General features: G+C 40.9%; 1 protein-coding gene across 1 annotated transcript; it reads right to left on the bottom strand.

Moving 5' to 3' along the window:
• Nucleotides 1-38: 38 nt before the first annotated feature.
• Nucleotides 39-27771, bottom strand: LOC148830880 (zona pellucida sperm-binding protein 3 receptor). The gene is made up of 18 exons (XM_088920655.1): nt 27443-27771; nt 26334-26519; nt 25890-25986; nt 25286-25359; nt 24035-24214; nt 23175-23363; nt 22144-22332; nt 21313-21424; nt 20566-20639; nt 19807-19995; nt 19167-19352; nt 12756-12852; nt 12433-12506; nt 11463-11642; nt 6020-6196; nt 4460-4645; nt 3427-3606; nt 39-2865 (listed from the first exon to the last, which is right to left on the bottom strand). The coding sequence occupies exons 1-18, from the start codon at nt 27519-27521 to the stop codon at nt 2861-2863; spliced, it is 2454 nt and encodes an 817-aa protein (XP_088776781.1). The 5' UTR covers nt 27522-27771; the 3' UTR covers nt 39-2860.

Here is a 27771-nt window from a genome sequence, read left to right as displayed (position 1 = left end):
GTCCTAGAACAGTAAAAAAAACAGTAAAAGCATAAGTTGTGCGCAGCATAGCAGGTAATTTTTTATTGAGGATAAAAATACAGTAAAAATGATATATGAAGATTTCATACATGTTTATATAAGACGTAAATAATGTCTATCAAATAGTGGATATTTTAACATAAATGGCATTGATGTTTTACAGGAACTAACGAAACTAAAAATCAATAAATCACCAAGTACTATTGGTTCCTAGTCATGGAATTCTAGTTAGGATTATTGAAGTGTTATTTAAAATGAGAGTCGTACCAGATGTCACATTGATTTCTAAATAAGGGTACAAAACTATAAACCAGTCAGTCTTATATCTGTTACTGGTAAAGTTCTGAAAATGACAGAGCTAAATTACAAGAATATACTGTATGGCATATCAATAGCATTTTAAGAGACAGGCAACATGGATTTAAAAAGGGAGAGTCTTGTTTAACTACAGTTCTTCAGACAAGGAACAAGTATAACAGATCAGCATAAAACCCAAAATATTTAGACTTCCAGGAAATTCTTGATAAGGTCCCTCATAAAAGGTTAATTTTCATAATAAAATGCATAGGATCCAAAGTAATGTACTGTAGGCGCATGGATCAAGAACTGGTTAACAAACAGTCAAACCAATTTATCATCTTAAGTCAACTTTTAATTGGTTAGAAGTAAGCCAGGTGTCCCTCAATGATCTGCTTTTTCAGATAATGGAAAAATAGGGGTGGTGGTAAACAGAAATAGAAGTAATAGAATTACAAAGATTTAGAGAAAATCACAGAGTGGGCACAAACGCCAACTGAAAATAAGTGCAAATAGATTCACAATGTTAGACTACTGTATATACAGTAGTTTATTGTACAAGTATTAAAAGTCTTGCACAGTTTTTACATCTTATTGCTTTAAAGTTTGCAGTCAAAACACTTTGAAGTAATTAATAATAATCAATTATTATTATATGTTCAACATATTGTATATTTTTTTCAGCCACACCAGTGTGGCTTTGGACTTGTGCTTGGAAAAATGAATTTTCTACCAATTTTAAGTCTTTAGTTGACTGAAACAGGTTTTCCACCTAGTATTTGCCTGTACTTTGCTCCATCAATTTTTCTACTCAAAAAGGCTATGATTTTACTGCCAAAGTTATTTCCCACCAAACACTTTTGTCTGAAAACTTGTGCAATCAACAGGTTTCATTTCTAGTTTTGCTGACATTTACTTTATCTTTTATCTTACTCTAAGAAGTAATCAAATACAGCATTTGGGTTCTGAATAAACTATTAAGTACAAAGAAACTGCACGTACAGTACTATATCACTTTGTAATTTCATAAAATGGGACATCCTAGGAAGAGTCAGATACAGTACTTTTCTAAGGCACTGTAAACAGTCTTAAAAAAAACTTTACTATGAATACTCACTCACACGAATTATAGTATGGCATATTCATTAGCTCTCTTTTATTATATAACACTGCAGTTTCCAAACGAATGGAGGCCATTAGGTCCATCTAAATATATTTATAAATAATTAATATATATAAAGTATGAGACATAGACATTATTCCATTATGTGTTTTTTATTCCATTTATTAACTAATGCTGTGATGGCTTTTTAGTAATATACAGTAGCTTCTGACTTGAATATTAAACAAGCTATTGCAGAAAAATAAAGTTTTCATATAATCAAAAATATATTATTAATAATTTGAAAGACAAGGAAAGAAAGGAATTTCACATTATGGAATTCAGTTTTCCCAGATTATCATTATTTCTTCTTTTAAAGGACCTTCTTTTAAAGGAATAAACTGTCTTGTAAATATCTAAACATTAAGACTCCGATTCCTTATTTGTATTAATATCCTGGGCCATTTGTTTACTTTAATTGTGTTCTGGAATTATATTTTTGTATAAGTAAAAACTGTTCTTAATGCCTAAGAGGCCTAAAAATGTCTGAAACTGGTGTGGTGCACATGTGTTGCTTAAACTAGCATGAAGGCAGTGCATTAAGCATATTACCACCTACCCACAACCAAGCACTATGTCGAAACAACACAGTAGTCAATTTTTTAGGTTGAAGTTTCCACCAACCCATTTCAGAACCTGCTTTAGGTAATCACACTGGACCAGGTCTTGACAGGGCACACAGTCATTCCCCATCCATGCAGTCAGTTAGAAACCCCAATTAATCTGGGCAGAGGGTCTTTGAACTGAGGGAGGGATCCAGTGCACCAGGAGAAAAGGAGAGAACATGCAGTCCGATTATCTAGAGCTAGAATGGAACCCAGGACCCAAGACCGGTGATGCAGAAGCACTGACTGCTGTTTGATTAATCATAAACATGAAATTATATTATGATTTCTAAAAAAGGCAGAAGGGTTGCATCTCACACACAGGAGCCAAAGCATGTGTGTTTACATATACCTCTGATATGTAGAAGTATGCAAACTCTTCTTCGGATATTTTTCTATGTATATTTCTTAATCATTAAAGACTCTTAAATGTGTTAAAGTAAACAAATCACACAGGATAAAGAAAGGGACCGTTAACGAGGGTCAGTGTTAATATTTAAGGTCGTGGTATAATGGCAAGGTGCTCAAGAGTCTTTTAAAGGCTTCTGGGTTACCTGAATTAAAAAAATACAAACGTTATTTCTGACCAAATCTGATGTGAAAACAAGGATGACACAATATGTCATTCTTAATAAACATTTGATTAAACATTTTAATGTTGTTGATTTTGTATACAGAGTGCATGTATGAATTCATTCCACGCAGTCCCATGGCTTATAATCCAGTGAGGAGAAAAGTTGTGCTGTTCCAGATCATTGATAATCTTGCAATTTTGTTAATCTGTTAAGAAAAGATGAAAATTGATATTTTATTGTTTTATACAACAAATAGGAAATAAGTATAGCTATTAGATATACTGTATAGTAATAGTACTGAATCCATTTCTCCCTGCCTTTATTCTGCAATGTTATTCTGTCTAGAAGTCAAAGTTAACTGTCTAGACTATGAACAACACACTAAAATAGCCACCTACTTCATCATTTTGACTTGTCAATCAGTGATTTTAACCAACTCAAATTAGTTACTGTGTAAATTTGTTTTTAAAACATCTCTTGAACTTTTATATGTGAAAGCAATAAAAATGCCCTTTCAAGGAGAACATTTTATAAACCGCTATTATAAAAATATGAATAGTCATTTTTTACTTTTCATTACATTTTTCAATAGCAGAACAAACATAAACAGCACTATCATTTCTTTAACACATGGTGACACTATTGAAAATGAAGCATATTTTCCAGCCCAGAAATGGCAGATGCCAGGAAACATGATGCTTGGTGGTTAGAAATACAACAGGTTGTTTTTCTTCCTTCTAGTATTACTGTCAGCCTCCACACTCACATCCACAATGGGGAAGATAAGGGTACCACTGGCCGTTTTGATCACACCGAATGCTGCTTGGACCAATCAGCCTGTATCCATGGCTACAGTATAGGGTTACAGTGTCTCCAGTTGTATACTGTGATTTGTACCCATCCTGTATTCTAACTAAATGCATGGATGGATGAGGACATTCAGCTTCTGCAGAGAGACAAGGGACAGAGGCTGTATCTTAAGAACAATTGTAGAGCACCTTACAAAGAACAAAGGATTAACAACATGTTTATATATAACCTTTATCAATGCGTTCCAGAGGCAAAATAAAAAAAAAGTTAACTGCGGAATAATATTGATATTTTGGCTTTAACACAATAACTTTTGAGTGACGACCCAAATGTCTAGTAATAAAGAAAGAGACTCTTTTACAGGCAGTGCTTGATCAGTGACAGGAAACATCCATCTGTAGGTATTCATACCCTGGAGCCTCTGACAGGAGGGATCTGGGACTTTGGCACTCTTATTTTTCCTAGCCTTTTACTGTTGCTGTTTGTGACCGTCTTGGTTCCGCGCGGGCTCGTGCCCTCTGCCACTCCACCCCGCCCGTTTCATCCCGCAACACCTGGGGCACGAACCCGGGTCTCCGGCGTAATGCAACAGGGAACCAGCCGCATGAGCTAAAGGAGACCTCCCTCAGCCCAGGCGGCTGAGGCCCCTTCTACGCGCAGGGAGGGTGATGATGTCACCGTGTCCGAACTAGCTCCACTACATGTTTGGGGAATACTCCATTGATTATTAGTATTCAATGGGTATGGAAGAAAATTTAAGTCACTTCTTATGATGATTTTTCTAATAAATGTAAACAACATAAAAACACCCTGATAAAAATCTTCCCAGATGTAAAGATGACAATAAAATTAATAATTTAATCTAATTTCCACATTTAACATCAGGTAGAACTTTTCTAAATTAAGATGACAGAATTAAAAACAAAAGACATGGTTTAGACGTTTTCTGCTCTCGTTTTACCTTGTGCTGACCTGAACTATATACTCACTTCGACTTTCACATGTGGGAACAGAGGGTTTCCATTGGCCATCTCTATCACAGGTTATCCTCCTGTGACCATTCAGCTGGTATCCATAATCACATTCGATGGTTACGGAGTGTCCATATATGTATTGGCCACTGGAACCCTGAATTATTTTACCAGCATGTACTAGAGGGGAAGAACACTGAACTTCTGCATAAAGGAAAAGAGACAGAGACAGACTCAGACTCACAAATATACACAGGACACATTCACATGGAATAATGTGTAACTTAATTCTAAAACAGTATGCACCGTGCCAAGATATTCAAGGCTTTATTCATGGCAAGGGTATGAGGCACGGTACATACTGTTTTAATAGAGGTAAAGGCTGTATATGTTTTCAATCACATATTAAATATATAGTTTTATTTTCATTTTAAGAGCCATTTTTACCCTTTCTACCTGCAGTGCTTGAATCTGTAAATGTTCTGGAGTCAGAATTTGTATCCTGATGTCTTCGGTAACTTGACTTTTTAAGTAGACACCATTACCCTTTTGTCCCTTGGCTGGGTCAATCTGTGTCCTGAAAATATCTTGCAATAGATTCTATGTAGATTATATCACCTTCTCGCACACCTTTCGTTGCACTTGTTTAGCCACTGCAGCAAAGGTGTCAATCAGATGAACATGCTTTCTCAAAACCTTTGTTTTTTTCAAGTGTCCCAGACATATCCTGTACAGAGTGAAATGCCTTCTCAGTATTTCACGCTGTTAACATGCTTTAAGTATTTGTCCTGCTGCTGTAGGACAGTCAGTTATGCCACATTTGTTCCCAACTACCTAGATAAACCTCTTGATCTTCCTCATGTTTCACCACATCATTGTTTACAGTTGTCTATGAAACATATTCTTTTGCTTTACTCTCTTCGTAAACATTTGTGCCAATATCATAATTCATCATTTGTCTTCTATCCATCCAAAGTCACCTGATCAGTTGACTCAGCTCCTGGTGCTCTCCTTAATATACTGTATACAATTTCACTTATTTGTCCATATTTTTCTATCTTAACAATGGGTTTGAGTGTAAATTTCTACAGGCTTTTTCAGCTTTCAATTTCTCACTGTGCACCCTCATTCTTGATTGTTATTACACACGTTTTCAATCATTGGTCAGTTTCTTAATGCTGACATTGTTTTGAATTATCTGACTGAGCACTTCACATAACTGAATGACCTCCAGCGAGAGCAAAGGTACCTCACATAGAGTGCTTCAGTACAATAAGAGGCATAAGAAGAGGGGGACACCTGAAGAAGGCTCCACAGCTGAAATGTGGTGTCTCTCTTCTTTTCCTTTCAGCATGAAATACACGTTTACCTGTTTGGTTGATCTAAAAGGTTGATTTAGTTCATAATCTTTGACTCTGAACAGTAATTTAAAACTTGTGTTGTCTCTATTCAATGGCACTACTGAGTTTCAGAATTCCTATACTCTTCACATAAAATAAGGGTTTTATCATAACTCACATGTAATGCATCTCAGCGTCTGCACTTTTATGTTGGGAGACAAACACTACAGTCACTTACTAACACATGCTGGGAGCTGAGACCACTTGCCATCTGCTTCACACATTACCATGCTGGGTCCATTCAGCTTGTACCCCAAATCACACTCAAAAGCCACTGTTTCTCTGTATTTATATGTTGATCTACGACCTCTTATCTGTCTCCCGTTGGTCACAACAGGATTCATGCAATAAACCTCTGTGAAAAACATAAACAGTGTGTGTCATAAAGCTGTACTGGTACCATCACAGTCTCGCCATGATGGCACACAGGTAGCACAAAACATCTGCTGGCATCAAAATAATGAAATTAACCTTTTTTTTTTAATCAAGTGACACAAACCTTACTGCATTATACAGGACACAGTGGTTTTGGAACATTAAGAAAATTAAACAATAATTCTTCTCATTTCTCTTTTCACAAAAAATTTCATTTCTTTTTTCTTCCACCCAAAGCATATTTTTAATAGCTTATACTTAACTTAATAATGGTTTTTTCACGAGGAATGACGGCAGCCGAAAGCTTGGGAGAAATTAGAATCGTTTATTGTGATGTGGAGATTTGGCGTAACCCGCTTGGCTGAGGGCCAACCTCCCGGCCGTCGGACGGGGAGGATAGGATCCCTATGCGACCAATGGGGTAGCTGCAAAGGTGGAGAGGGGGTGGAGGAGGGATGCAGAAAACGAACGAGGAAGAGGAGAGAGTGACATTTGATATTTATGGAGACCGGTTGCGGGGAGGATAGGATCCCCCAAAAGAACCAAGCGGGACCCCCAGTCACCAGTGCAGAAAAACAAAAACAAAAGATTACTGGGCCCAATTCAGCTGAGGAGAGAAAGTGCCTGCTTGAGGATACCGGGGTTAGTTTTAATGTGTGCATGGTAAGCCTCAGAGGATCGACGGCCGAGTTGCTTGATGAGATACTCGGGTATGCCTTAGCGAGCGGCGGAGGATGCGGCCCCTGATCCGGAGAATTGTTTAGGAGGGTATCATGATACGGCCCGTCTCGTTTGCAACAGAGGGACAGTAGGCGAAGCTCCGGCGGAGGTGCGAAGATGTGCGTAATGGGATAGAGGCTCAAAAGGGCTTATGTAGGAACAGAGTTTGAAATAATAGATGAGAGTGGCGGATCCGAGTTGGTTGGTTTTGCTTTTCTTGAGATAGAAGGTCAGCGTCTCGGAAGATAAGATGGAGATGTTGGATAAGCAGGATTGAGAAGAAGGATCGAAGGATGTGGAATTAGCGGTAATTTCGGAGCACCTTAGGAAGATAAAGAAGGCTATCGAGAATAAAGATTCAAGAGGGCGGTCGACCCAGGGCGAGTGGTAACCTGACCTGACAACGTAGATGCAGGATTCAAGGATGTCTGAGGTAAGTGGTGCGCGTAGGTTCGGAAGTGGTTTTTTCAAGCCACTGAAAGCCTTTAAGGAGAGTAATTTGAGGGTGGATAAGGGATGGACAGATTGTGCCGAAAAGGAGTGGATGCCGCACAGGTATACTTTGGCGGTGGATGCTCGTACCTTGAGTGAGTTTCTACGATAGCGAACGAAGGACGATACGGTGAGAATGTCGAAAGAACAGAATCTTGTTCGCGGAGAGGTGGAAGGATTGAAAGCCCTTCCAGGCAGTGCAGTAAGAATTGAGAGTTCGAGGGGCGATCCCTAAGAGGATAGTTTGCTGGGCCAGCTGGAGATAGCGATGGAAAGGATGATTCAGAGGAACGCGAGTTCCGAATAGGGAGGTACTGTGCACGAGTTCAGTCTTGCATCTGATGCCAAGTTCCTGAATTGAAAGCGAGAGAGAGAGAGTCAGCTATCTCGTTAAGGTGGCCTGGAATGTGAGCAGCTACGCGGATGAATTGATGTGTGAGAGAAATCCATTTAAGGCGGCAGAGGAATTTCATGATGGATTGGGATGAAGACCTTCCTTTGTTGATTATATGAACTACTGCATGGATGGCCGAATGGATGAGGACGGTTTTTGTTTCCAATTGTGGCCCCAAAGAGAAGCAGCAATGACAATTGGAAATATTTCTAACAAGGCCGATGACTGGTTGGTGAGAGGGATTGGAGAGAAATCAGGAGGCCAAGGGGCCGCAAACCATTGGCCTTTGTAATAGCCTCCGAAACCGACTGAGGGGGCTGCGTCTGTGAAAAGCTGGATATCCTCAGTGTCAGAGAGGAGGTCATCGTAGGAAAGAGATGCCATTCAAGTTGGCCAAGAGAAGCTGCCAAAGCCTGAGCTCGGATTTGCAGTTGGCTGAAGGGCTTACGTGGTGGTAAAGAGAGGGCACGGAAGAGGCGAGGTCGAGAAGGTAGACCGTCCTTGAGGAATGATACGCATGGCGTAATTGAGGTGGCCGAGCGGAGAGAGAAGTTCCCTCTTTGTGCGAAATTTGGTGGAAGAATAGATAGAGATATACATCTGGATCTTGTCGATTTTGTCGCGAGGCAGGGAAGCGGAGAAATTGATGGAATTGAGGGTGATCCCGAGGAATTGGATTATGAGAGGGGCCAGTTGTTTTGTCCATGGCAAGGGGTACCCCTAGTTTCCTAAAAACGGAAAGAAGTGTGGTGGAGGCTCTTGCAGGTGGGGTGTAAGGAAAGTCTATGGTAAGGAAATTGTTGAGAAGGTGGACGAGAAAAGGAAGCTCATAGTTATTCGAGGGGATCCAGCCGAGAGCTTCGGCTAAGGTACCGAAAATGTTTTGGGCTACTCCTACGTCCGAAGGTAAGGCGGACTGAGAAGAATGAACCGCCGATGAACTCCGAAGAGGTGCCAGAGGTCTGGGTCAGGAGGCATAACTTTAACGGCACTGGAGATGTTGGCCTTGGCGAGCCAGGCGCCCAGACGGACCGCTATACCAATGGGATTGATGTGGTATGCAGGGAATGGGGAAGAGCCAAGTGGGCCAATCGTGAAACCATTCTCGACTTTGGATGCTAGCAAGGAATCAACGGAGTGGGGATCGGCGGTGGCAGATTGCGAATTTTTTGCAAAGACGAAGGAAGAAGGAAGTGTGCACGGGCCTGGTGAGAATCCGAAGGAAAGGCCGTCGAGTAAGATGTGGGTGGAAGAGGGGTCGGGGTGACGGAGCAGGCCGAAAGCAAGAGCGGGGATGTCGATTGGGGCAGACGGAAAAGCCAGTAGTCATTTGGGAACGCTGAAGGTGGAGCGAGCATAGAAAGGCCGGCGGGGGCAGGCAGAGCGAGCATTAGCTTCGCCGCAGAAGCTGGAAATGTGAAGGAAGCGACGAAGGGGGGAGGTACGTGTAGAGGAATTGAAGATGTTGGAAATTTGTTGGCCTCTGATCATCACGATGGGGCGACCGCGAACATCTTTGGACCGGGAAGGTTTGAAGAACCTGGCGGGAGAATAGATGCTGTGGGGGAGAAGGGGCGGAGTCAGGGTTGGGCTTGCGGACGGTATCTGGGCAAAGATTTGATGAATGTGTCCAAGAGGAACAGAAGTCGCAGGAAAGAGCTTGGACACCGGTGAAAGTGCGGCAGTAAAGCTCAATGTCAAGGGCTCCCAGGTTGGTGTGCTGGTTCCATTGGAGTAGGCGGGCAGCGGCCTCGGCCAAGAACTGCTTATGGTAATCGTAGAACAGGGAGCCCTCGAAGAGGACAGATAGATCGGGGATGCTGTGCGTGTAATCGTCGAGTTCCTGACGACGTTGGGGAAAGGCGGAGCACGTGATGTCGTGGAAAATGCTGAAAGCCAAGCAGAAGTCGAAAATTCGAAGGACTGAAGCAGAGTGAGGGTCAGAAGATTTGAGAGTAACGGAAATCGAGCCGCGGTCGGCTGTTCTAGGATCGGAGTTGCAAGTGGAGGAAGAGAGAAGGTGAGCTAGATTGACGTCCGCCTCAGAATTTGCTGCCGGAGTGAAAAGGGGATGGGAGGAGGACTAAACTTTAGTGCGTTAGGAGGAGCTGGGAGAGGAACGGCTGTTCGGAGAGGAAAGTCCTTAGTAAAGGGGAGATTGGAATCCAGGGCCGAAGGCATGGGATGACGGATGCCGTGTTGGACGCCGGGGAAGGGAGAAGATGAGGAGGGAAGAAGAGCGGAAAGCAGATTGTGGTAGGAGGGGTTTGACGGATCTGGGGCCTGAAGCTCGGTGGCTTGGGATATGGAAGCTGAAGACTGTTGAGGAAATGAAGCAGGGGCGAAGGCTGCGTTAAGGACTGAGGAGGCTGCCGAGTCGTCTTGGACGCCAGGGGGTGGGGGAGGGTAAGGGCCGCCTGCTGGCTGAGCTGGGGGTCGTTTACTAGCTGGCCTTCGGGCCGTGGAGACAGCAGCGGGGGCCGAAAGAAAAGAAACCGGGGCCGAAGGCACCAAGCTGGCGGAGCTTGAGCCGTGTTGGACGCCGGAGGTAGAGACAGAGGAGAGTGCAGAAATTAGATTAAGCGGAGAAGGGGGGGGGGGGGGCGTGAGCCTGGGGCCTTAGACTCGGCAGCAAGGAGATTAGGGCAGGAGGCTGGGTGCAGTTGTTCAGCAGAGGGATGGATTGCTTGGGGGAAGAGACAGACACGGACATATCGGGACAAGACAAGACAAGACAGAAGATGCGACAGGCAGAGGCGCGGGCAGCCTCGGGGTCCTCACGTTGGGATGAGTGGCGGCAGCGCGGGTGATGTCATCAGAGGGCGCCGGGGGAAGCTGGGGAGTTGATGTTTCCTTGTGTAGACTGCGGTTAAGTACAGGGAAAACAAGCTTTTTTTTTTTTTTGGAAGCATTTCTTTTAAAATGGACGCCGTGTTTTCGAGGTATCCTCTGGAGGCTTGCTACGGTCCGGTTGGAAGTCGCGAGGGATGATCCAGGAGAAGGGGGAACCGATGTGCGTGAAGCACGGCGGCAGGGACATCCTCGAGAGAAGCGGGGGTTATTTGGAGATTTTGCCGTGGAGGAACGGGGAGGCTGGGTTTGTAATGAGAGAGGGACTACGACGGCGGAACGCAGTCTTCGGCGAGGAGTTGGATCTTGTGAGGACTGGCTGGAAGATGAGCGGCGCTGATGTGGCACGGCGGCTGAAGGAGGCGATGAGACGGAGGTGAGGGGAGCTGTGGGGGGTGGACTGGACGAGAAGGGTAGGAGAGTCTCCTGCGCTGCAAAAAGGTCTTCATCGGAGCGGCGGATTTGTAGATCCATGAGAAGGGAGCACGGATTCGAGCTAGGCGAAGACAAACCATGCAGAAAACGAACGAGGAAGAGGAGAGAGTGACATTTGATATTTATGGAGACCGGTTGCTTACGTCAGGATTAGTGAGAATTGCGGCAGCTGTGTCGAATGAGCGCGGCTGCCTTCATTCCTCCCGAACTTTCATTAAAAACTCCATATAAAGGTACTTTTAAAGGCAATCATCTCAAAGCCATTTATATTTCACAAAATAAAAGTAAAGAAAACTACAAAGATGGAAAAACCGATGCAGGACACCTAACAGTAACAAAAATCGAAGGCTTGTACCTTTACACTGTGGGAGCGGGCTGCTCCAGGTGCCGTTCTGAGTACAGAAAATCTCCCTGTCCCCAATGAGCTGCCCTCTCAGACACCTGTAGCTGATCACACTGTTGAAGTCAAAGGGCCCCTCTGTCAGGCCTGCCACTTCAGCATCAGTCACCTCTGGAGGGTCAGGACATCTCATAACTGGATGCGAAAGGTAAGAATATATCAGACAAGCCCAGATGTTTGACATTGCTTGACACTTTTAACCTCACAAAAATGCTAGGTGTTTTCAAGTGGTACAGAGTTGGTGCTTCTAAAATAAAACATGAACTCCGCCCTGTTTCATGTATAAAATGTGACCTGAATGAAATTGCTTTAATATGAGCCCAACGGCTCTATTTCCTGGTCACTGCTGTGATGTTATAAGGTGTGGTGTGCTAGGAATGACTCACTGCTGTCATCTTACTTGCAATGCTTTAGCTGAAGAGGAGGGAGGGGAGGTCTAGCTATAAAATATGCTACATAAATGTAAGCTGTCACCATAGTACATCATCTTCAATGGCACCCTTTACCAAATGTATGAGATAATATGTCCAAAAGGCCTAATTTTTCATCTTCATCAAAGAAACCCCATGTCACCCAACTGATACAGTCGGTCAAAACTGGGTGTGAAGTTTCCAGTGTAAATCAGGGGTCTCCAACCCTGGTCCTGCAGAGCACTAGACCACTTGTTTTGAAAGACTGGGAATATCCATGAGCTACTGAACAATGAAACAAGTAATCTGTTCAATTAAAAGAACTGTAGTACTAAAGAGCTGAAGGGTACTTAAGACTTTAGACCTGAATGATCTCTATGTTGTTTAACAAATCATTTATTTAATTGATCATAATGGCATTGTACTTTATCTTCAGGAACTGAAGGTTTAATGGTGACCTACAGGATCCCTGCTGTAAGAGCTTCAGTGTAAGTCAGATGAGTTGTCCTACTTACTTTCACAATGTGGAATGTCACCACTCCAACCTGAGTCAAGACAATCTCTGTATCCCCTGCCCACCAACTGGTGCCTGGACACAGGGAAAGAGATGTGTGGGATGTAGATTTTATTACTTTTAATGACGAAGAGAGCATAGTTTAGTTACCATCTAAACTAAAGACATAGCATTGTTAATGCTGGTTGTAGCATCCTGCTCTCTAAGCAAACACGGTGTACAGTGCCATCTTTTAAAAACCGAATCTGAGTCAATACTTAAATTACAACATATTAGATGGGAAATAGGCAAAAAAAAGATTTCCTTGGAATTATTATTTCTCACCCCTCATCACACACAGCAGTTGCCCGAGAACCAAAATGGACCCCATCATACATGAAACGCCCATTCCTAATCTCTCCAGCAGAGCCACAGGACTTCGCTGAAAAATATATCACCAAGAAAAAAAACAACAATTAACCTTTCTGTTTTGGTCTGGTTGCAAAGCTATGAATGAATATTTTTAGTGCTGTGTCGGAAATATATAAGTCTACAGTATATGCTAAAGGCCGTGTCCCAGTATGCACGCTTTCAGTCTTGCTTCCTTCAAATGCGTGTTCCTGCTCAAGTGTGCAAGGAACAGGGTGTCCCATTTCTAAATTTGTGTTTCACAAAGGTGCTCACAAAAGTCCCCAATGCGCCCTTTTTGCCCCCTTCTCTGAAGCCCACATTGGAACGGACTCCGCTGAAGGGAACTGCCCCCAGCTCCTCGCGGCATGGTGACCTTTCATGTTGTAGCCCATCATGGCGGAGAGACGTTGCCACAGAGAATAAAATATTCATGTGTTAGAAAATTTAACTTTTTTTTTCCAGTTTTAAAATTCACAATATTCAGGGTTCCCACTCATTTTTACCAACAACATTCCAAGACTTTTCCATAACTTCTAACCAAATTTCCATCACTATATTTCTGCACTTTCACGAATAAGTTGGCCTTACAACTGCTACAGCAATCTGTGGGATTTAGAGCGGTGGTATTTAATTCATTCCTTGGGGGCCCTGTCCTGCACATTTTTCCTCTGACCCAACTCTTGCACACCTGTTTCAACTAAGGGTTTGGTGATTTGGTTATTAGTTCTTTCAGGTGTGCAAGAGCTTGGTTAGAGGAAAAACACATAGGCCAGTTCAATACCACTAAGCATAAATGTGGATTACAATTTACAGAATGACCAATATATCTGAGTGTAAGGTCACCCTTATGATTTATTTCTTAGGAAATTTGTACAAAAAACAACAACAATCAAAACAATAAATAAAAGTGTCTACAGCTGCTATCGATTTTTCTGATACAAAACTTTCATTTGAAATACATTCTTGCATGGCATTACTTTTCTTTTACCTGAACAGCATGTTTATTCCTAGAACACAAGCAACATTCCTCATCAGTAAGCCCACATAGGCTAGGGCAGTGGTTCTCAAACTGTGGTACGCGTACCGGCAGTGGTACGTGGCGTGCCACCCGGTGGTACGCCAAATGACCCTGGAACTGTGTTGTGTGCGCTGAAAAATCGGGACGGGTTTTCATATTTTGTATTTTAATACGTGTCGAATACGCAGCCTATGTACTACGATACATTGCGTGCTAATACTTCAGTGGACACAAGAGATACTCTGTAATTCTATACGACTCTATAGGAATGCGTGCTACGGATGCAAGTGACCAATTGTATTTAAAAAAAAAGCTACTTTATCTCCAGCAAATAGGGAGAAAGGAGAATGTGCGTGATTTTGGAACAATGCCAACGTTGTAAACACAGGAATGCATAGAAATACGTGCTACGAACGCAGGTAATCTTGTGAGCACACGAAAGCGTGATACCAGAAAAATATTTAATAACTGTTCTAATTTGAGAAAAATACACCGAGCGTCTCTGTGTTTCGCTCCCATGCGCATGAAATAAAAACTTTAAATACGGAAATAAAAACGGAAACGCGGAAAAATGCAGGCTTGCGGATTGCTAAAGCAGGTAAGCTACACTATTTTGAAGAACCTTATTTACCGTTGGCAAAAGAGCTGACACGTATTAAGTGTGGAGAAAAAGCTGCTAAACAGCTCGACCTACTGCCCCCCTCCCCGTGAAAGACACAGTCATTCATAGAATTATTGAAATGAAGGATTATATCAAACGTACACTGATAGAGCGCGTTAAGATGAGCAGATGTTTTTCACTGCAATTAGATGAGTCTGTAGTCGATTTGGTCAATTTGCTCGTTTACGTTAGATACGAGTTTGAGGGTACGTCCGATGAAGACTTTCTGTTCTGTAAACCGCTACCAACAGGAACTACAGGAGAGCACATATTTCAGCTTCTGAATAAATTTATCGAAGAGAATGGCCTCGACTGGATAAAATGCGTCTGAGTTTGTACAGACGGCGCTAGAGCAATGACAAGCCGACATAACGGTGTAGTTGCACGAATTAGAGAGGTTGCTCCAGAAATTAAAGTACGCATTACAACATCCACCGCGAGACCTTTGCCGTCAAGAAAATGCATGACGATTTAATATCTGTTAGACTCGAAAAATTGTATCAAGGCTCGAAAAATTAATTCACCTCTGCTTTGCTCAACTAAACAGGCTCACCCCTCTCACTGAAATGGTGCTTTTTTATTAGTTGTTGTTAATGTTTTTTTTCCTGTAAAACACTTTGAGAAGCCACCTTTAAAGGCGCTATATCAAATAAAGTTTATTATTATAATATTTATTATATGTGTGTGAGTGTGTGCGCACACGCACGCTCATGTTGGTCATTGAGAATTTCTGGGGTTCCTATGAGATGATGACTTGTAGGTGGTTCTTGGATGCTTTGGTTGGATTAGGGGTGGTACTTGGTCCAAAAAGTTTGAGAACCACTGGGCTAGGGAAATACTGTATATGGCCTTTTTCACTCCTGAAATGTTTCACTGCGTAAACACAAACTCTTTTCTGTCTGAATAAATTCGAGTACCTCAACATGTTGACAAACTGAACATAGTTCCTGCAATATTAATATTGAAAGGTTTCATTTGTAAATCAGATCAGTCTGAATGGATTTTTGAGAGCGTGTTGTGTATCTTCTCCATAATGTCCCGAGCAGTTGCATGCCCCATCAACTCCGAGCCTACGTACCTAGCTTTCACTTCTCCACTATTCCAAATTCTCACATGCACAGTAAATCTATTTGCATGAGTTGCAGTGCGTGATTAAGAATCTCATCAAAATGCAGGGCATATCCTGCTTGTCGTGACACGTCTCTGACAATCAGCGATTTAAAATAGAGAGCAATTCCGAAAGTGGTCAAATATGCGGATTTTGTTTTGCCACAACAACACTTAGCAGCGATTTCGCTGTCACGGAAAACTGGAGCTGCCCAACGCTGGCGCACGATTTGTACGAATAATGTGAATCAATTACTTTCGGCGCCCACAAAACGTCAGCAGAAAGAACATCATTGTTAGACACTGATATCTGTGTTTGCTTGTCTGTCTCACTTCGTTAGGGGATCGTGCTAACCTTCGCTGAGCTATCTGCAAATGAGTTGACAGAGGTGCCGATTCCAATTGTTTTTCTTGCAGCCTTATCATTGTCAATGTGTTTTTTACCCTTCGCGTGGCTTGCTAGCGCAGCTTCACCTATATTCTTCATGTCAAAGGTTTCCCCACATAATTTACATCTCGCACGTCCTGGGTCTTCATCTTTTTGGAGCCATAGTTTGTATTTTTCATCTGCTAACCAGAGGTCACTGAAAACACATCTACTCGGCATTTTGACATGGGCGCTAAGCTAGCTTTTACGGCTCACTATAAAATTCCCTCCAGAGGGTCTGACGCGACACTGTAATTTTTCAATGTTAGCAAAGGCAATGCCGCTGCATCTTTTTAAAAGTTTGCTTTTACTAAAGGGCATGATAATTTGGGGTCAATTTAAAAAAAATCCATGACTCTTCCAAAACATAATGGATATTTTATCATTCTTCAAAACTTTTCCAGGTCTGGAAAATGAAATTTCATTTTCCATAACTTTTCCAGGATTACCATGACAGTGCAAACTCTGAATATTTTATGTAAAAACAAAATTTCATTAGGCTACTTTAGATTCATACTTTATGTATTCTTGGTACAAAGTTTTGACATAAAGCTTTTATTTCATCACCTCATTTTGACTGATTAATATTCTTTTACCTGCGGAGTATTGTGTAAACAGAATTTAATAGTATGTGTATTTAATAATACAAAGCTTTGAGGTATGGCCAAGTTTACCTTATTTAATTTACTTTGAATGAATGTGAATGAACACATAATGTTCCTCCTACTGTCATTTTTGTACTGGGACAGATGACATGAAATTCATTTAATACTGTAAAGCTTTTAATAAACAGAGAGTGGTATTGCCAAGTTTTCCTTAGCGTACTTCATTTATTTTAAGTCGAGCCTGCTCAACATGAACACAATGTGTCACTACTTTTGTGCAAGGATAGATAAGCGGAGAATTTAAAGATAATCTACTGACATGCACTTAGCCACCGGCAAAAAAGCATCAACAACAGACAGCATTCTGACTGTGAGCCGTGAAACCAACGAGTGACGTCACGCAAGGTTGTCCCATTACCTCGTTTATAACGATGCACACTTGAAGTCTACACTTAGCTACGTCAAAGAATTGTGGATTTGGAGGAAGGGCTTAGGGCTCAGTATAAGAATTGGGACACGGCAAAACTCTGGTTTCCTCACACAGTCCAAAAACATATGGGTAGGTTAATTGGCTTCTGGGAAAATTGGGTCTGGTATGAGTGTTTGTGTGTCTGCCCAGTGATGGACTGGAGTCCTGTCCAGGGTGTCTCCTGCCATGCATCTGTTGTATGTTGGGATAGGCTCTCATTTCCCTGAAACCCTAGATTGAATGAAGGGTTTAGAAAATGGCTGGGTGAATGTATATGCTAAAAATACTGGTCATTAAAAGAACATAGTCCTGTGCAGTGTCTAGCGACTAGACACTCCTAATGTGCAAAAAGGGACTTCATTCTATTTGCTGGGCAGTGCAGGTAAGCTTCACACGCCATCATATTCTATAGCATTAATTAACACTAGTGACCCCCCCCAAAACCATGTGGTGATCCAGTTTGCAAACAACAACTGCTTTGCTGCCTCCTCATACTGCTGATGCTCAGGTGCTTGTGACCTGGCATTTCAGATGCAGTGGAACTGCAGTGTGAAAATGATCACAAAGACAAAGCATGATGAGCTGTTGGTCTTGGTGAGGTGAGGTGAGGTCTTGGTGAACAGACTGTGTTTGGCTGTAATGTCTTGCCAATGAACAGCCTAATGGAAAGTGACAGAGTCTTAACACAAATGTGTTGCTCTCTTGATAAACAGGGAACAATGCTTCATTTCTGTGTGTTTCCCTAATGATTTTCATCCAACATCAGACATTCACAAGGTTACATTACCATGTAACCTGAGCCAAATAAATACTCTCACCTAAGAAGGTGATTTACTGCTTATACAACATTTGATGTCATTCAGGTCTCACATCTGTGTACGAGATCACACCTGATACAGTTATGCACCTCAGGTCTGGCCAACAGAGGAACTGTCTTGTTTTTGCCAAGCATTTGTTTATTCTCCCAAGGTCTTCCTGCATCTCAACGCAAGAGATGAATATCTCTTTTCATGAGCAAATCTTCAAATCTGCCCGTATTGCCAGTATGCAAACTACAATTCTGCCTCTGTAATACCTTTGGTCAAGTAAACGCCTGAAGTTACACTGCTCTGCAAGTCTGTGCACATTGGTAACCAAACTCTCCAGTGTTTTGTCTTGTTCCTGTCGGTATTTATTACTTTTGGCATAAATATTGCGTTTCCCCACAAAAAAGTTTTAACATACAAAGGCCTTTAACACATCATTGTACCATAGGTTTCGTCCTTCAGTCAGTGTGAGTGGATTCAGAACAACATGTGCTTTATCACTCATTAACTGAACTTGGTTTCCTGTCAACCAGTACCGGCGCAATTCAAAATCATTTCTGGATTTTTCTGAAACTCTTCTGTCAAGACACTAGCAACATTTACATTTAATATTTGTTAAAGCATATAATTGAATACTATCGTCGTAGAAAAATGTTAACATATAGAATTTGTAAAAAAGTAGGATGTATCCACAGGCTTTTCTGGGTAACCAGAGGGATACATTCATTAATCCTACCAATGCCTCAATGACTGAAACAAAGTTGTTGTCTCACTACTAGTTTTTGATGAGCTTTTACAATCGCAAACCTACTGTAGTTCTGTGCTTCTTTTCTCTATTTACTGTTAACATCAGCATGGTTATTAGGTTTCAAGCTTTATTTCCATGTATCTAGGGTTTACACACCAAATGATGCCACTTCTCATACCATGTGTTTTACTTCTGTAATCATGCTGGCCATTCTAGCTACCGGTGGGTAGTGGTAACCATCTTTACTCTTGAAAACCATCACACCCACCATTTTCCAAGAAGCCCTCTTTTACCACAAATACTATTAAATCTTTAGTAGCATGCTAGAGCAGTACTACTTAAAATCGATGTAAACCATTACATGTGCTTTAAAGTTAGTCCTCAGATCAACAAATGCTGAGAATCCTCATTTGTCCTCTATGATGCAGAGACTCATTGCTCATATCAGAGTAAGACCTACACTTTTGTTTTTCTGGCTTCAATAAATTCAGACATATCACTTACGTTCACACTTCAGTTTCAGTTCCGTCCACTCTCCATTAATGCACTGGACAGATAAGGAGCCTCCCACTCTCCTGTACCCCAGTGCACACGTGTACATGACTTCAGCACCAGAAGCATATTCCTTCTGTGTCTGGAAGTTGACTCGGGGATGTGCATTGTTCTGGTGTGCGGGAATACTGCATTTTCCTAAGGCAGAAGAGCAAAAGTTTTTTGGACATAAAGACATCATTATTGTGACAAATACAACTTGTCCACTTCATGTGTTAGTCACAAATCTTTTTTTCTGGTGCTTTTAAATTGTACAGAACATACTCTAAGCATTTGTGAATGTTTATGCCTCTCTAAAATTGGCATTAATTTTAATGAACGCAATTCAAATTTACTTGGCAGTATATCAAAAAGGAGCATTCTTTCTGCATCACAGTAAGAACATTTAAAGCAAATTTATAGTGAAAGGCATTAGTAGCCGCATAATGTCTCCCAGTATACTGCATTAATGTAACTGGTAAAGATCAAACTGTTAAGTTTTAGATGAAACAATAAATATCTCTTAAAATTGGCTTATGTTTTTTTAACATTTAACAAATGTTAGGTATTGAGCAGTTAGTTGAAGACTGAAAGCACGTCAGTGACAGATTACCATTGAGCGCAGAACATGTCGGAATGGATGGGGACCACTCGCCATTCTCATCACAAGTTACACTGCTGGGTCCATTCAGCAGAAACCCCTCATGGCAAGCAAAAGACACCGACTTTCTGTATTTGTAAGTGTCTCTGAGCTTGCCTTTCTGGAAGCCATTTGTCACATTTGGAGAAATGCAGGTAGTTACTGACAAGATTTTAAAAAGAAGACAACAAATGATGTGATTAATATATACCGTAAAGTGTGTTCCATGGAAATGATCCTTCTCACAGAAATATATACAGTGTGCCGCTGTAATGCAGGAAGCAGAAAAACTACAGAACATCGCACACCACTTTTTAAGAAAATATTTTTGCTTTCTGTCTATCCAAATACCTATTCATGAGACAAAATAAATAACTTGGAATCTGGACTTGTAAAGCTGACTGACTTTCTACCTGCTCTCAGGCACAAAAATGAGAAAGTGCGCCTGCACTGGCATGATATTTTAATGAGCAAGGATTTTTTTTTCGACAGCAGATTCTTTTTAGTGATAACTTTATGAAGACATACTGAACATCACCACCAGCAAAATAATGGGAAAAGTAAAATATATAAAAATATCTGGGACAGAAAGATCACAGAAAACTGAAGCTATTGCAAGGCACACAACAATTTATGTAATGTGGTGTGAAGAATCAGTCCTAATCATTTCCAGTAACTGGTCTGGATCGGCACCTTTGTGTACCCCAACAATTGAAGTGCTGCTCTGCTTACTTTCACATTGAGGAATATCACCATCCCAGCCAGAATTCAAGCATTTTCTCTGGCCTTGACCCACCAGGCGATACCTACAGTAAACAAATAATGAGAGGCTGTGAGGAGATTATGATTTTCTATGCTATAGACTGTAATTCACTGAAGGAAGGCTGGATCCTTATCAAGCAACACTCTGGCAACTGGGTTGCTATCCACTCCTTCTTTCCTTTCACAAGTAGCTCTATTTAATTTACGAGGAATATTATTATATTAATATTATATATATATATTATATTATATAATAATAAGGAATATTATTATATTCTTGCATGGAATGAAGGAAGAATGCATTATCTGCCAAATTACTACAGCAAAAGTAGTTTTTACTTTCTCCCAGAGTACTTCCTACTGTATTTGCAGGTATACAGCTGTTCAGTACATGCTGTATATATCAGTACAATTTTAACACTACATCTTTTTAAACTGTGAAGAGGGAAGTGTATTAAGTCTACTCTGAGGAAATAACCCCAACCTACATGCCTGTCCAATATTTTAAACAAAGTTTTGACTCATTGATATTTAAATAGTTGATGAAGTGGGTCCCCTCCAATATGTAAAACTCTCTGGGATCCACTGGATGAGAAGTGCTATATAAATGCAACAGATGATTAGTATTTTACAAAGACACTGGAAAATAACACAAAGATGTTTTTCAGATATTCATTGGAATTGATCTTCTGCATACAGAAATAAAGACGTACTCACCCCTTGTTACACACAGCAGTAGCTACAGACCCAAGATGTGTTTTGTTTGTCACAAATCGCCCATTTTTTATCTTTCCAGGAGGGCCACACAGTATTTTGGAAAATGTTGCACCTACAGAATCAAATGGTAAATGGCAAAAGTTTCAGTGATTAAGTGGTTATCTTCTGTGTTAAAAAGGAGTATTAAAAAAACTTCACAATTATAGTTAGAGTCATACATACAGTAGGTTAATCTATATGAAAACCCCTCGATCAAGGATTCCATTCCAGACTCTGTCCCAATCATTTTAATATCAATTAGCACTTACAAAAATCACAATATCAACCCACTTCTGTATCTGTGTTACTGAGCTCTTAATGAGGTAAGTTTGACATATTAGGTACTGTGGCATCAAATACTGCATAAGTATCTGTTGTTCCTCCACATATTATTAGACTTGTTTCTGGTCTTCCTGCTTGGACAGCATGAAAATATATTGATTTCACCTTCCTGCCCCATTTTCCTATTGTAAAACATAATATATACAAACACATGCATATAGATAAAGTGCAGTAAAATGATCTAGTAAGTCAAAGACAGAAAACGTACTGTGCATTATAAGTTTGGCATACTAGATAGTGTGGCATCAAATATACATACATTCCCTGTTCCTGCCCTCCTTTTTTCTAGTCTTTGTGCTTGGACAATATAAAATTATATTGATTTCACCTCCCTGTGCCTTTTCATATAAAATCATCTTTCATCAAAATCAAATTTCATCTTCATGCAAATAGATAAAGTGTAGTAAAATGATCTGGCAAGTCAGAGATGGAAAATGTATTAATTATTACCTTTGAGAGGTACACACTGAGGAACGCGAGGCACCCAATGGTTGAACTCCCTGCAGGTGATTTTACCAGTCCCGTTCAAACGAAATCCAGCGTTGCATGCAAAAGTAACCTTGTCATTATATTTATACACGGGTCTGTGTTGACTGGTCATTCTGCCATTGGCCACAGAAGGTTGTGAACAGGTCATAGCTACAAGACCAACAGGAACAGCAGAAGTCATGTAAACAGGTTGGTGAAACTGGTGTCAGTGTGCTATGCAGATCTGCTGGGAACACCCCAGTTATAGATAATCCCTTGTTTTAATATAGTGCTTTTCATCCCACAGGATCCCAGAGCAATTTACATACTGTATATAAAGGTGCCCACTTCACCCACTACTGAAGTCCAGTGTCCACCTGGGTAACATGTAGGGCAGGCATTCTACACCAGAAGCTGCATTTAATTGGCCACACGATAAAATAAATCAAAATTACATTTGCACAACCAATAGTCAAGCTGACATAATTTAAATATATAAAATGCATAGTTCTGGTTTAAAATGTGATACTGACGAATGACTGAAAGTTTTAACTAACCGTATCAAGTATCAGATTGTTACTGAGCCCGAATCAGATTTTCATCTATATACCTTCCAACAATGCGTTGTTATAAGCAGCTTAGTTATTTGTTTTGTTTGCAGCTTTATTGCAGCTTTATGAATTCTACCACCTTCTACGAAATTACCACAAGAGTTATGATTTTGTGTTGGTCCGAGCATGTGACAGGTGAAAAACAAGCATTAGACACGACCTCAACTAAGAAGCTTCCTAGGAAGCACAGTAGCTCAAATGAAAAGGAAACGGAAGGCTGCTGTAAACACGCAAAAAACTACATGTTGTGTCAGAGTGGACACCTCCTCTATGCAATGCAACTTTTCTTACTTTTCATAGTCGATGCTTTTTGTCAGGTCTGTGTGGAAAAATGTGGTTGGACATACGCACGAAGCCCAGTGGCATGGTTTGGTTTGAAAGCAGAAAATGGAACTTGCTTACCTCTCTTGTACAAACACTGTGGAACGTAAGGCAGCCAGCGGCCATGCTCTCCACATAGAATCTGACCTGTTCCATTCAGATGATACCCAGGATTGCAAACAATAGAAACCATGTCTTTGTATTGATATGTTTTGCCATATCCGTGAGTCTTTCTGCCATTGGTCACATGGGGGTTTGCACACACAATCTCTGCACAAAAGAAACAAACACAGGGCATGAATCATAAACACCACATGGCGCTCGGATGCTTGAATCTGAAGAGCTGCTGGAAAGGGTTACAATCCTGGGGTAAAAAAATTCAAAATGAAAACTGAACACTTCACTTCGTACACGAATAAGTGCTGTAGCTCATTATACTACTGTGTGCATTTTGAGCCATGTAAAACTTACTAATTCTGCTGTCGTGTAATGTACATTCATAACCCACCCAAAAAAGGGGGCACGTATGACTTATGAACGTCGTCAGATTTTTGTCAGCTTGAATGATGGGGGATCGTCAGGTGACAACAATGATGTTACTGGAGCATTTTACTGAGAGATTTCCCTTCACAGACCTGGTGGATGTTAATGTTTATGAGTCAATTAAGAAAACATTACACTGAATTCCGCATTGTCCTGCTATTCTGGGGTTGTAACGGTCTAATTATGTGGTACCACATCTCTTAAAAAAGCAGGAATACAAACTTCATCTAGCCATCTAGTCATAATTTATGGATTAAAATTAAAATAGCAAATTGTACCATGACCAAAGGGAAATGGTATTGTTGGGTAACGTAATTTCAGTATCAGTTTTGTTTGGCCAGGTAATGAAAGAAGCTTGTGTAGAAAAACAACGAAAGGCATGAAAAAGAGATTCCTGCCTTTACACTCTGGAGGCGGGCTGCTCCAGGTCCCATTCTCAGTGCAGAAAATCTCCCTGTCCCCAATGAGCTGCCCTCTCAGACACCTGTAGCTGATCACACTGTTGAAGTCAAAGGGTCCCTCTGTCAGGCCTGCCCCTTCAGCATCAGTCACCTCTGGAGGGTTGGGACATTTCACAACTGCAAAACAAGACCCAACAGTACAGCAAGAGTGGATTTACCTTTAATTTGAATTATACAATGCAGCACTGAGCCAAAACACAGGTGCCTCTGATACTTCATCTTCACAAAAACCAAACCCAATGTCTCCCACTCGAGACGCCATGACATTCAAGTGGTGATTTTAATCTCTCACAGATTGTGGATTTTATGACATGCGCTTACTGAGGCTCCCAGGGGTCTCAGAGTGCTCAAGTCAAGCTCTGTTCTCCACACAACGGTGGCTTGAGCCTGGACTACATTGTTAACTGACTGTCAATGAAGATTCCCCCAAAATGCCCACCAGGCATTGGTTGGGCTTTTCTTGCCCTAGGCATTCTTGGGGTATCAGGGTATTGGGTCTGGTGTTATTCCGCTGTTTCAGAGTAAAAGCAGTCCCTGCAGCCTGCCAGCCACCTACAAGCCTGTAGTCATGTCATGGAGGTTAGCACCCCTTCGCCACTCAGCACTAACTCTCTGCTACAGTGCTGTGGTGCTCACAGGACCTCCTGAGACTAACGGCTTTGACAGGCCTTATAAAAGAGCAAGTCCATGAGTCTTCTGGGTCCTTGTGCAGTGCATGGGCTGCAACCCTAAAGCCGATTTCTTAAACAAAATTCGAAATTGGGCGGATGTAAAAAGGACACGTCACAGTTCCACTTTTTTTTTAATGCACAGAGCATGCTGTACACACCAGAACAAAGATGTGAATCAGACCGGTCCAATAGCACTTCAAACCGAGCAAAAAGTGGTGTGAACATGAAAGTTCATCCTTCTGTGTTAGAATTCAAAAAGAAAAAAAACAAGTCTACTCCTCAGATGAAATAAACCGGCCTTAAAAAAGTCCAATCATACTGAATTAAATGTCCTTTCAACTTTTTTTAAAACCTATGTGGTCATGAAAATTTCAAATAGTCACACAAATTAGCTAATTGGTTTAAACCACATTTGGTGCAAACCAAAATAAAACAAGTATGATTTAGGACATAGGACAAGAACAAGACTTCACTTAATTTCAATTAAAAGTTGTATGAACCATCCTGACATCCTTACTTTCACAAAGTGGAATATCCCCATCCCAGCCGGAGTCTTGACACTGCCTGTAGTTTCTTCCAACAAGACGGTACCTTGTCAAAAACACACAAAAAAACAAAAATATCAAGTAGGTAATTAAATTATATATGGAAGACGGAGTGATTAAATGTGACTGTGTTCCTTCTGTACTACTGTATATTTCAGACAGTACTTTTAAAGTTTTACCAGACACAAGCACTTATCAATCTGCCTCAACATTTTGAAATCCTACAGTTAGGCACTTAAACGCAAGACTTTTCTTAAGCCAACACACAGAAATCAACATTTGCTTCAGATGTCCCTAGTCCTCAGCCTCTCTGTGTAAAGATGTGTCCCTTTCTCTGTCCTGAATAATGGTCCTAAACTGAATTTGCACATGTGTTCTTGGGTCCTTGTGCCACTTAAAGCCCCCTAAGTGGACTGATTAACCAAATCAAGACCATGTGTTATCATCTTTGTTCAGACAAGAAAAATATATTTTCTTGATTTTACCCTTACTGTGTTGAGCATACCATTCACACAAGAAATGAGAAATCAGCAGGGTGCTCTCCTTACAAAGAGTTCAAAGTATACAGCAACGTACCCCATATCACACTCGGCTAAAGCCCTGTCCCCAAACAGGACATCCTCATATTTAAAGCGTCCATTCAAGATCTCTCCCGCAGAGCCACACGATTTGCCTAAATATCAAACAATAATACAAGTATGCTTTAAAAAATGCTTCAAAAAATACGTGGCAGAGGCGAACTGTGCCTTTGAAATGTGAAGAAAACTTTTAACTTTCTGATGCAGTTAAGATTAATTATATTGGTAAACTTAATAGTCTGGATGAGAGAGAGAATGCAGAAGGGGAAATTTGTGTCAAACAATATTCTTCTGTTTCTACTTTTACAAAGTGGTGAACCTGTAGATGGCAGTTATAAAAGTGAAAATACAATCAAAGCAGATTATGAAAGAAAGGAGTAAACACGATTTACAAGATTAAACTATTTATCAGATATTAAAAAGCTGAATACACTTTACTGACGTTCACACATCATTTTGAGTGGCGTCCACTGTCCATCAACACACTGGACAGATGAAGACCCCATCAGTCGTCTATAGCCTACTACACATTTGTACGTGACTTTGGCCCCGGAGGAGTAATCCTTTCTTTTCATGTACTCTACCAGGGGATGTGCAGTGGGATACATCGGAGGCTGACCACAGTTTCCTGAAATATGAAAGCATTAAAAAATAACGCTTACAGAATAATAAAGATCTATTTATTGTAGCGGCTTTCCGTTTTCCACTCATCGCACGTTTTTCATACAACAACAAAGCGCTTTGCTAAATGCGCATGTGTTAAAGGTTTTTCAATTTCCCTTCTGTGCAGAGAAAAGGTGTACAGTATCTGCGTTGCAGTGCTGCTACTGTTCAAATGATTTTAAAACCCCTTTTCTACAAAAACAAAAAACTTCCAATTACTTTACACACGCCTAAAATAAGTCTTGTTTTCTTAAAGGCAAAAAACTATGAATATGCTGACCCATCAGGCTACAGCAATAGTCGGGTTATTTTCACATACATATTCCAGATATAGTGCCTTGCTGGAATAATTTTGTATTGAAATACGGAAAGGTGTGTTTTTACATTTTTAAAATTAGTCTCGAAGAACCTAGCAGTGCTGAAGTGCCTCTGTCAGAGAACGGCAGCTGCCACGTTTTCAATGTTTTTTTCTTCTAAACGACACATTCAACTGATTTGTTGTTCTGTGTTTCCTAAAATTCGTTTTTAAAGATACGGTTCTTAATTTATCATTTTATAATGTGCAGAGAAAAAAATCCCCACTTTCGTATGCATTGGATTTGATTCCTTAAACCTAAAACTCTAAAAGAAAACAGTTCTATATTTAGTAAAGAATGCAGTCCGTCGCCAAAGTGTCTGAATTTTCCCTGACTATGTTTACTTTCCAGGCATCCTTAATACAATACGTATATATATATTGGTCTACATGTTTTTAAGATGGAGCATTGTAATCAGTTATTTAAACAGTTATTAATTTCCTTTGAATATTGTCTTCAGATCAGTAAAGAACATACAGCGTTACTTTTTATCTTGCACGTTAGCAAAAGCAATAGCTGCCTTGGTTCTTACCTAAGACCTCGGCGATGGGAAGAAAAAGCAGAAAGACCACCTTCCCCTCGAAAAGAAGAGATTTCTGCGACCCAGGCATTTTCGAACTCCGTCACTCGGTGCAGTTTAATCACTGAGAACAAAAATTAATCCTTGCATTCGGAAACAGCCAAATGGCAATGTGTTTTTTCTCCTCTAAATTCAGTTAATGTATGTAAGACCCCTAGCCAAAGAAATAGCCTTCAAAATGCTATTATTAGAGGCACCCTGTGAGTACCACTAATGTTTTATCAGTTTTAAAGATTCACTGAAGGAACTCGTGTCAATTTTATAGCGCACTAGAGTTGAGT

Source organism: Atractosteus spatula, chromosome 7 (assembly GCF_055471065.1).
Source record: "Atractosteus spatula isolate fAtrSpa1 chromosome 7, fAtrSpa1.hap1, whole genome shotgun sequence".
NCBI lineage: Eukaryota > Metazoa > Chordata > Actinopteri > Semionotiformes > Lepisosteidae > Atractosteus > Atractosteus spatula.
The sequence above is the reverse complement of the archived record's forward strand: the minus strand, read 5'-3'. Positions and strand labels throughout refer to the sequence as shown.

Excerpts from the sequence above, each read along its gene's own strand:
- LOC148830880 (XM_088920655.1), bottom strand. The coding sequence starts at position 27,521 with ATGCCTGGGTCGCAGAAATCTCTTCTTTTCGAGGGGAAGGTGGTCTTT. Across the intron at positions 26,520-27,442 it reads TCCCATCGCCGAGGTCTTAG|GAAACTGTGGTCAGCCTCCG; the intron begins GTAAGAACCAAG and ends TTCATATTTCAG. Across the intron at positions 19,353-19,806 it reads GACATGTTCTGCGCTCAATG|GAAAATGCAGTATTCCCGCA; the intron begins GTAATCTGTCAC and ends CTTCTGCCTTAG.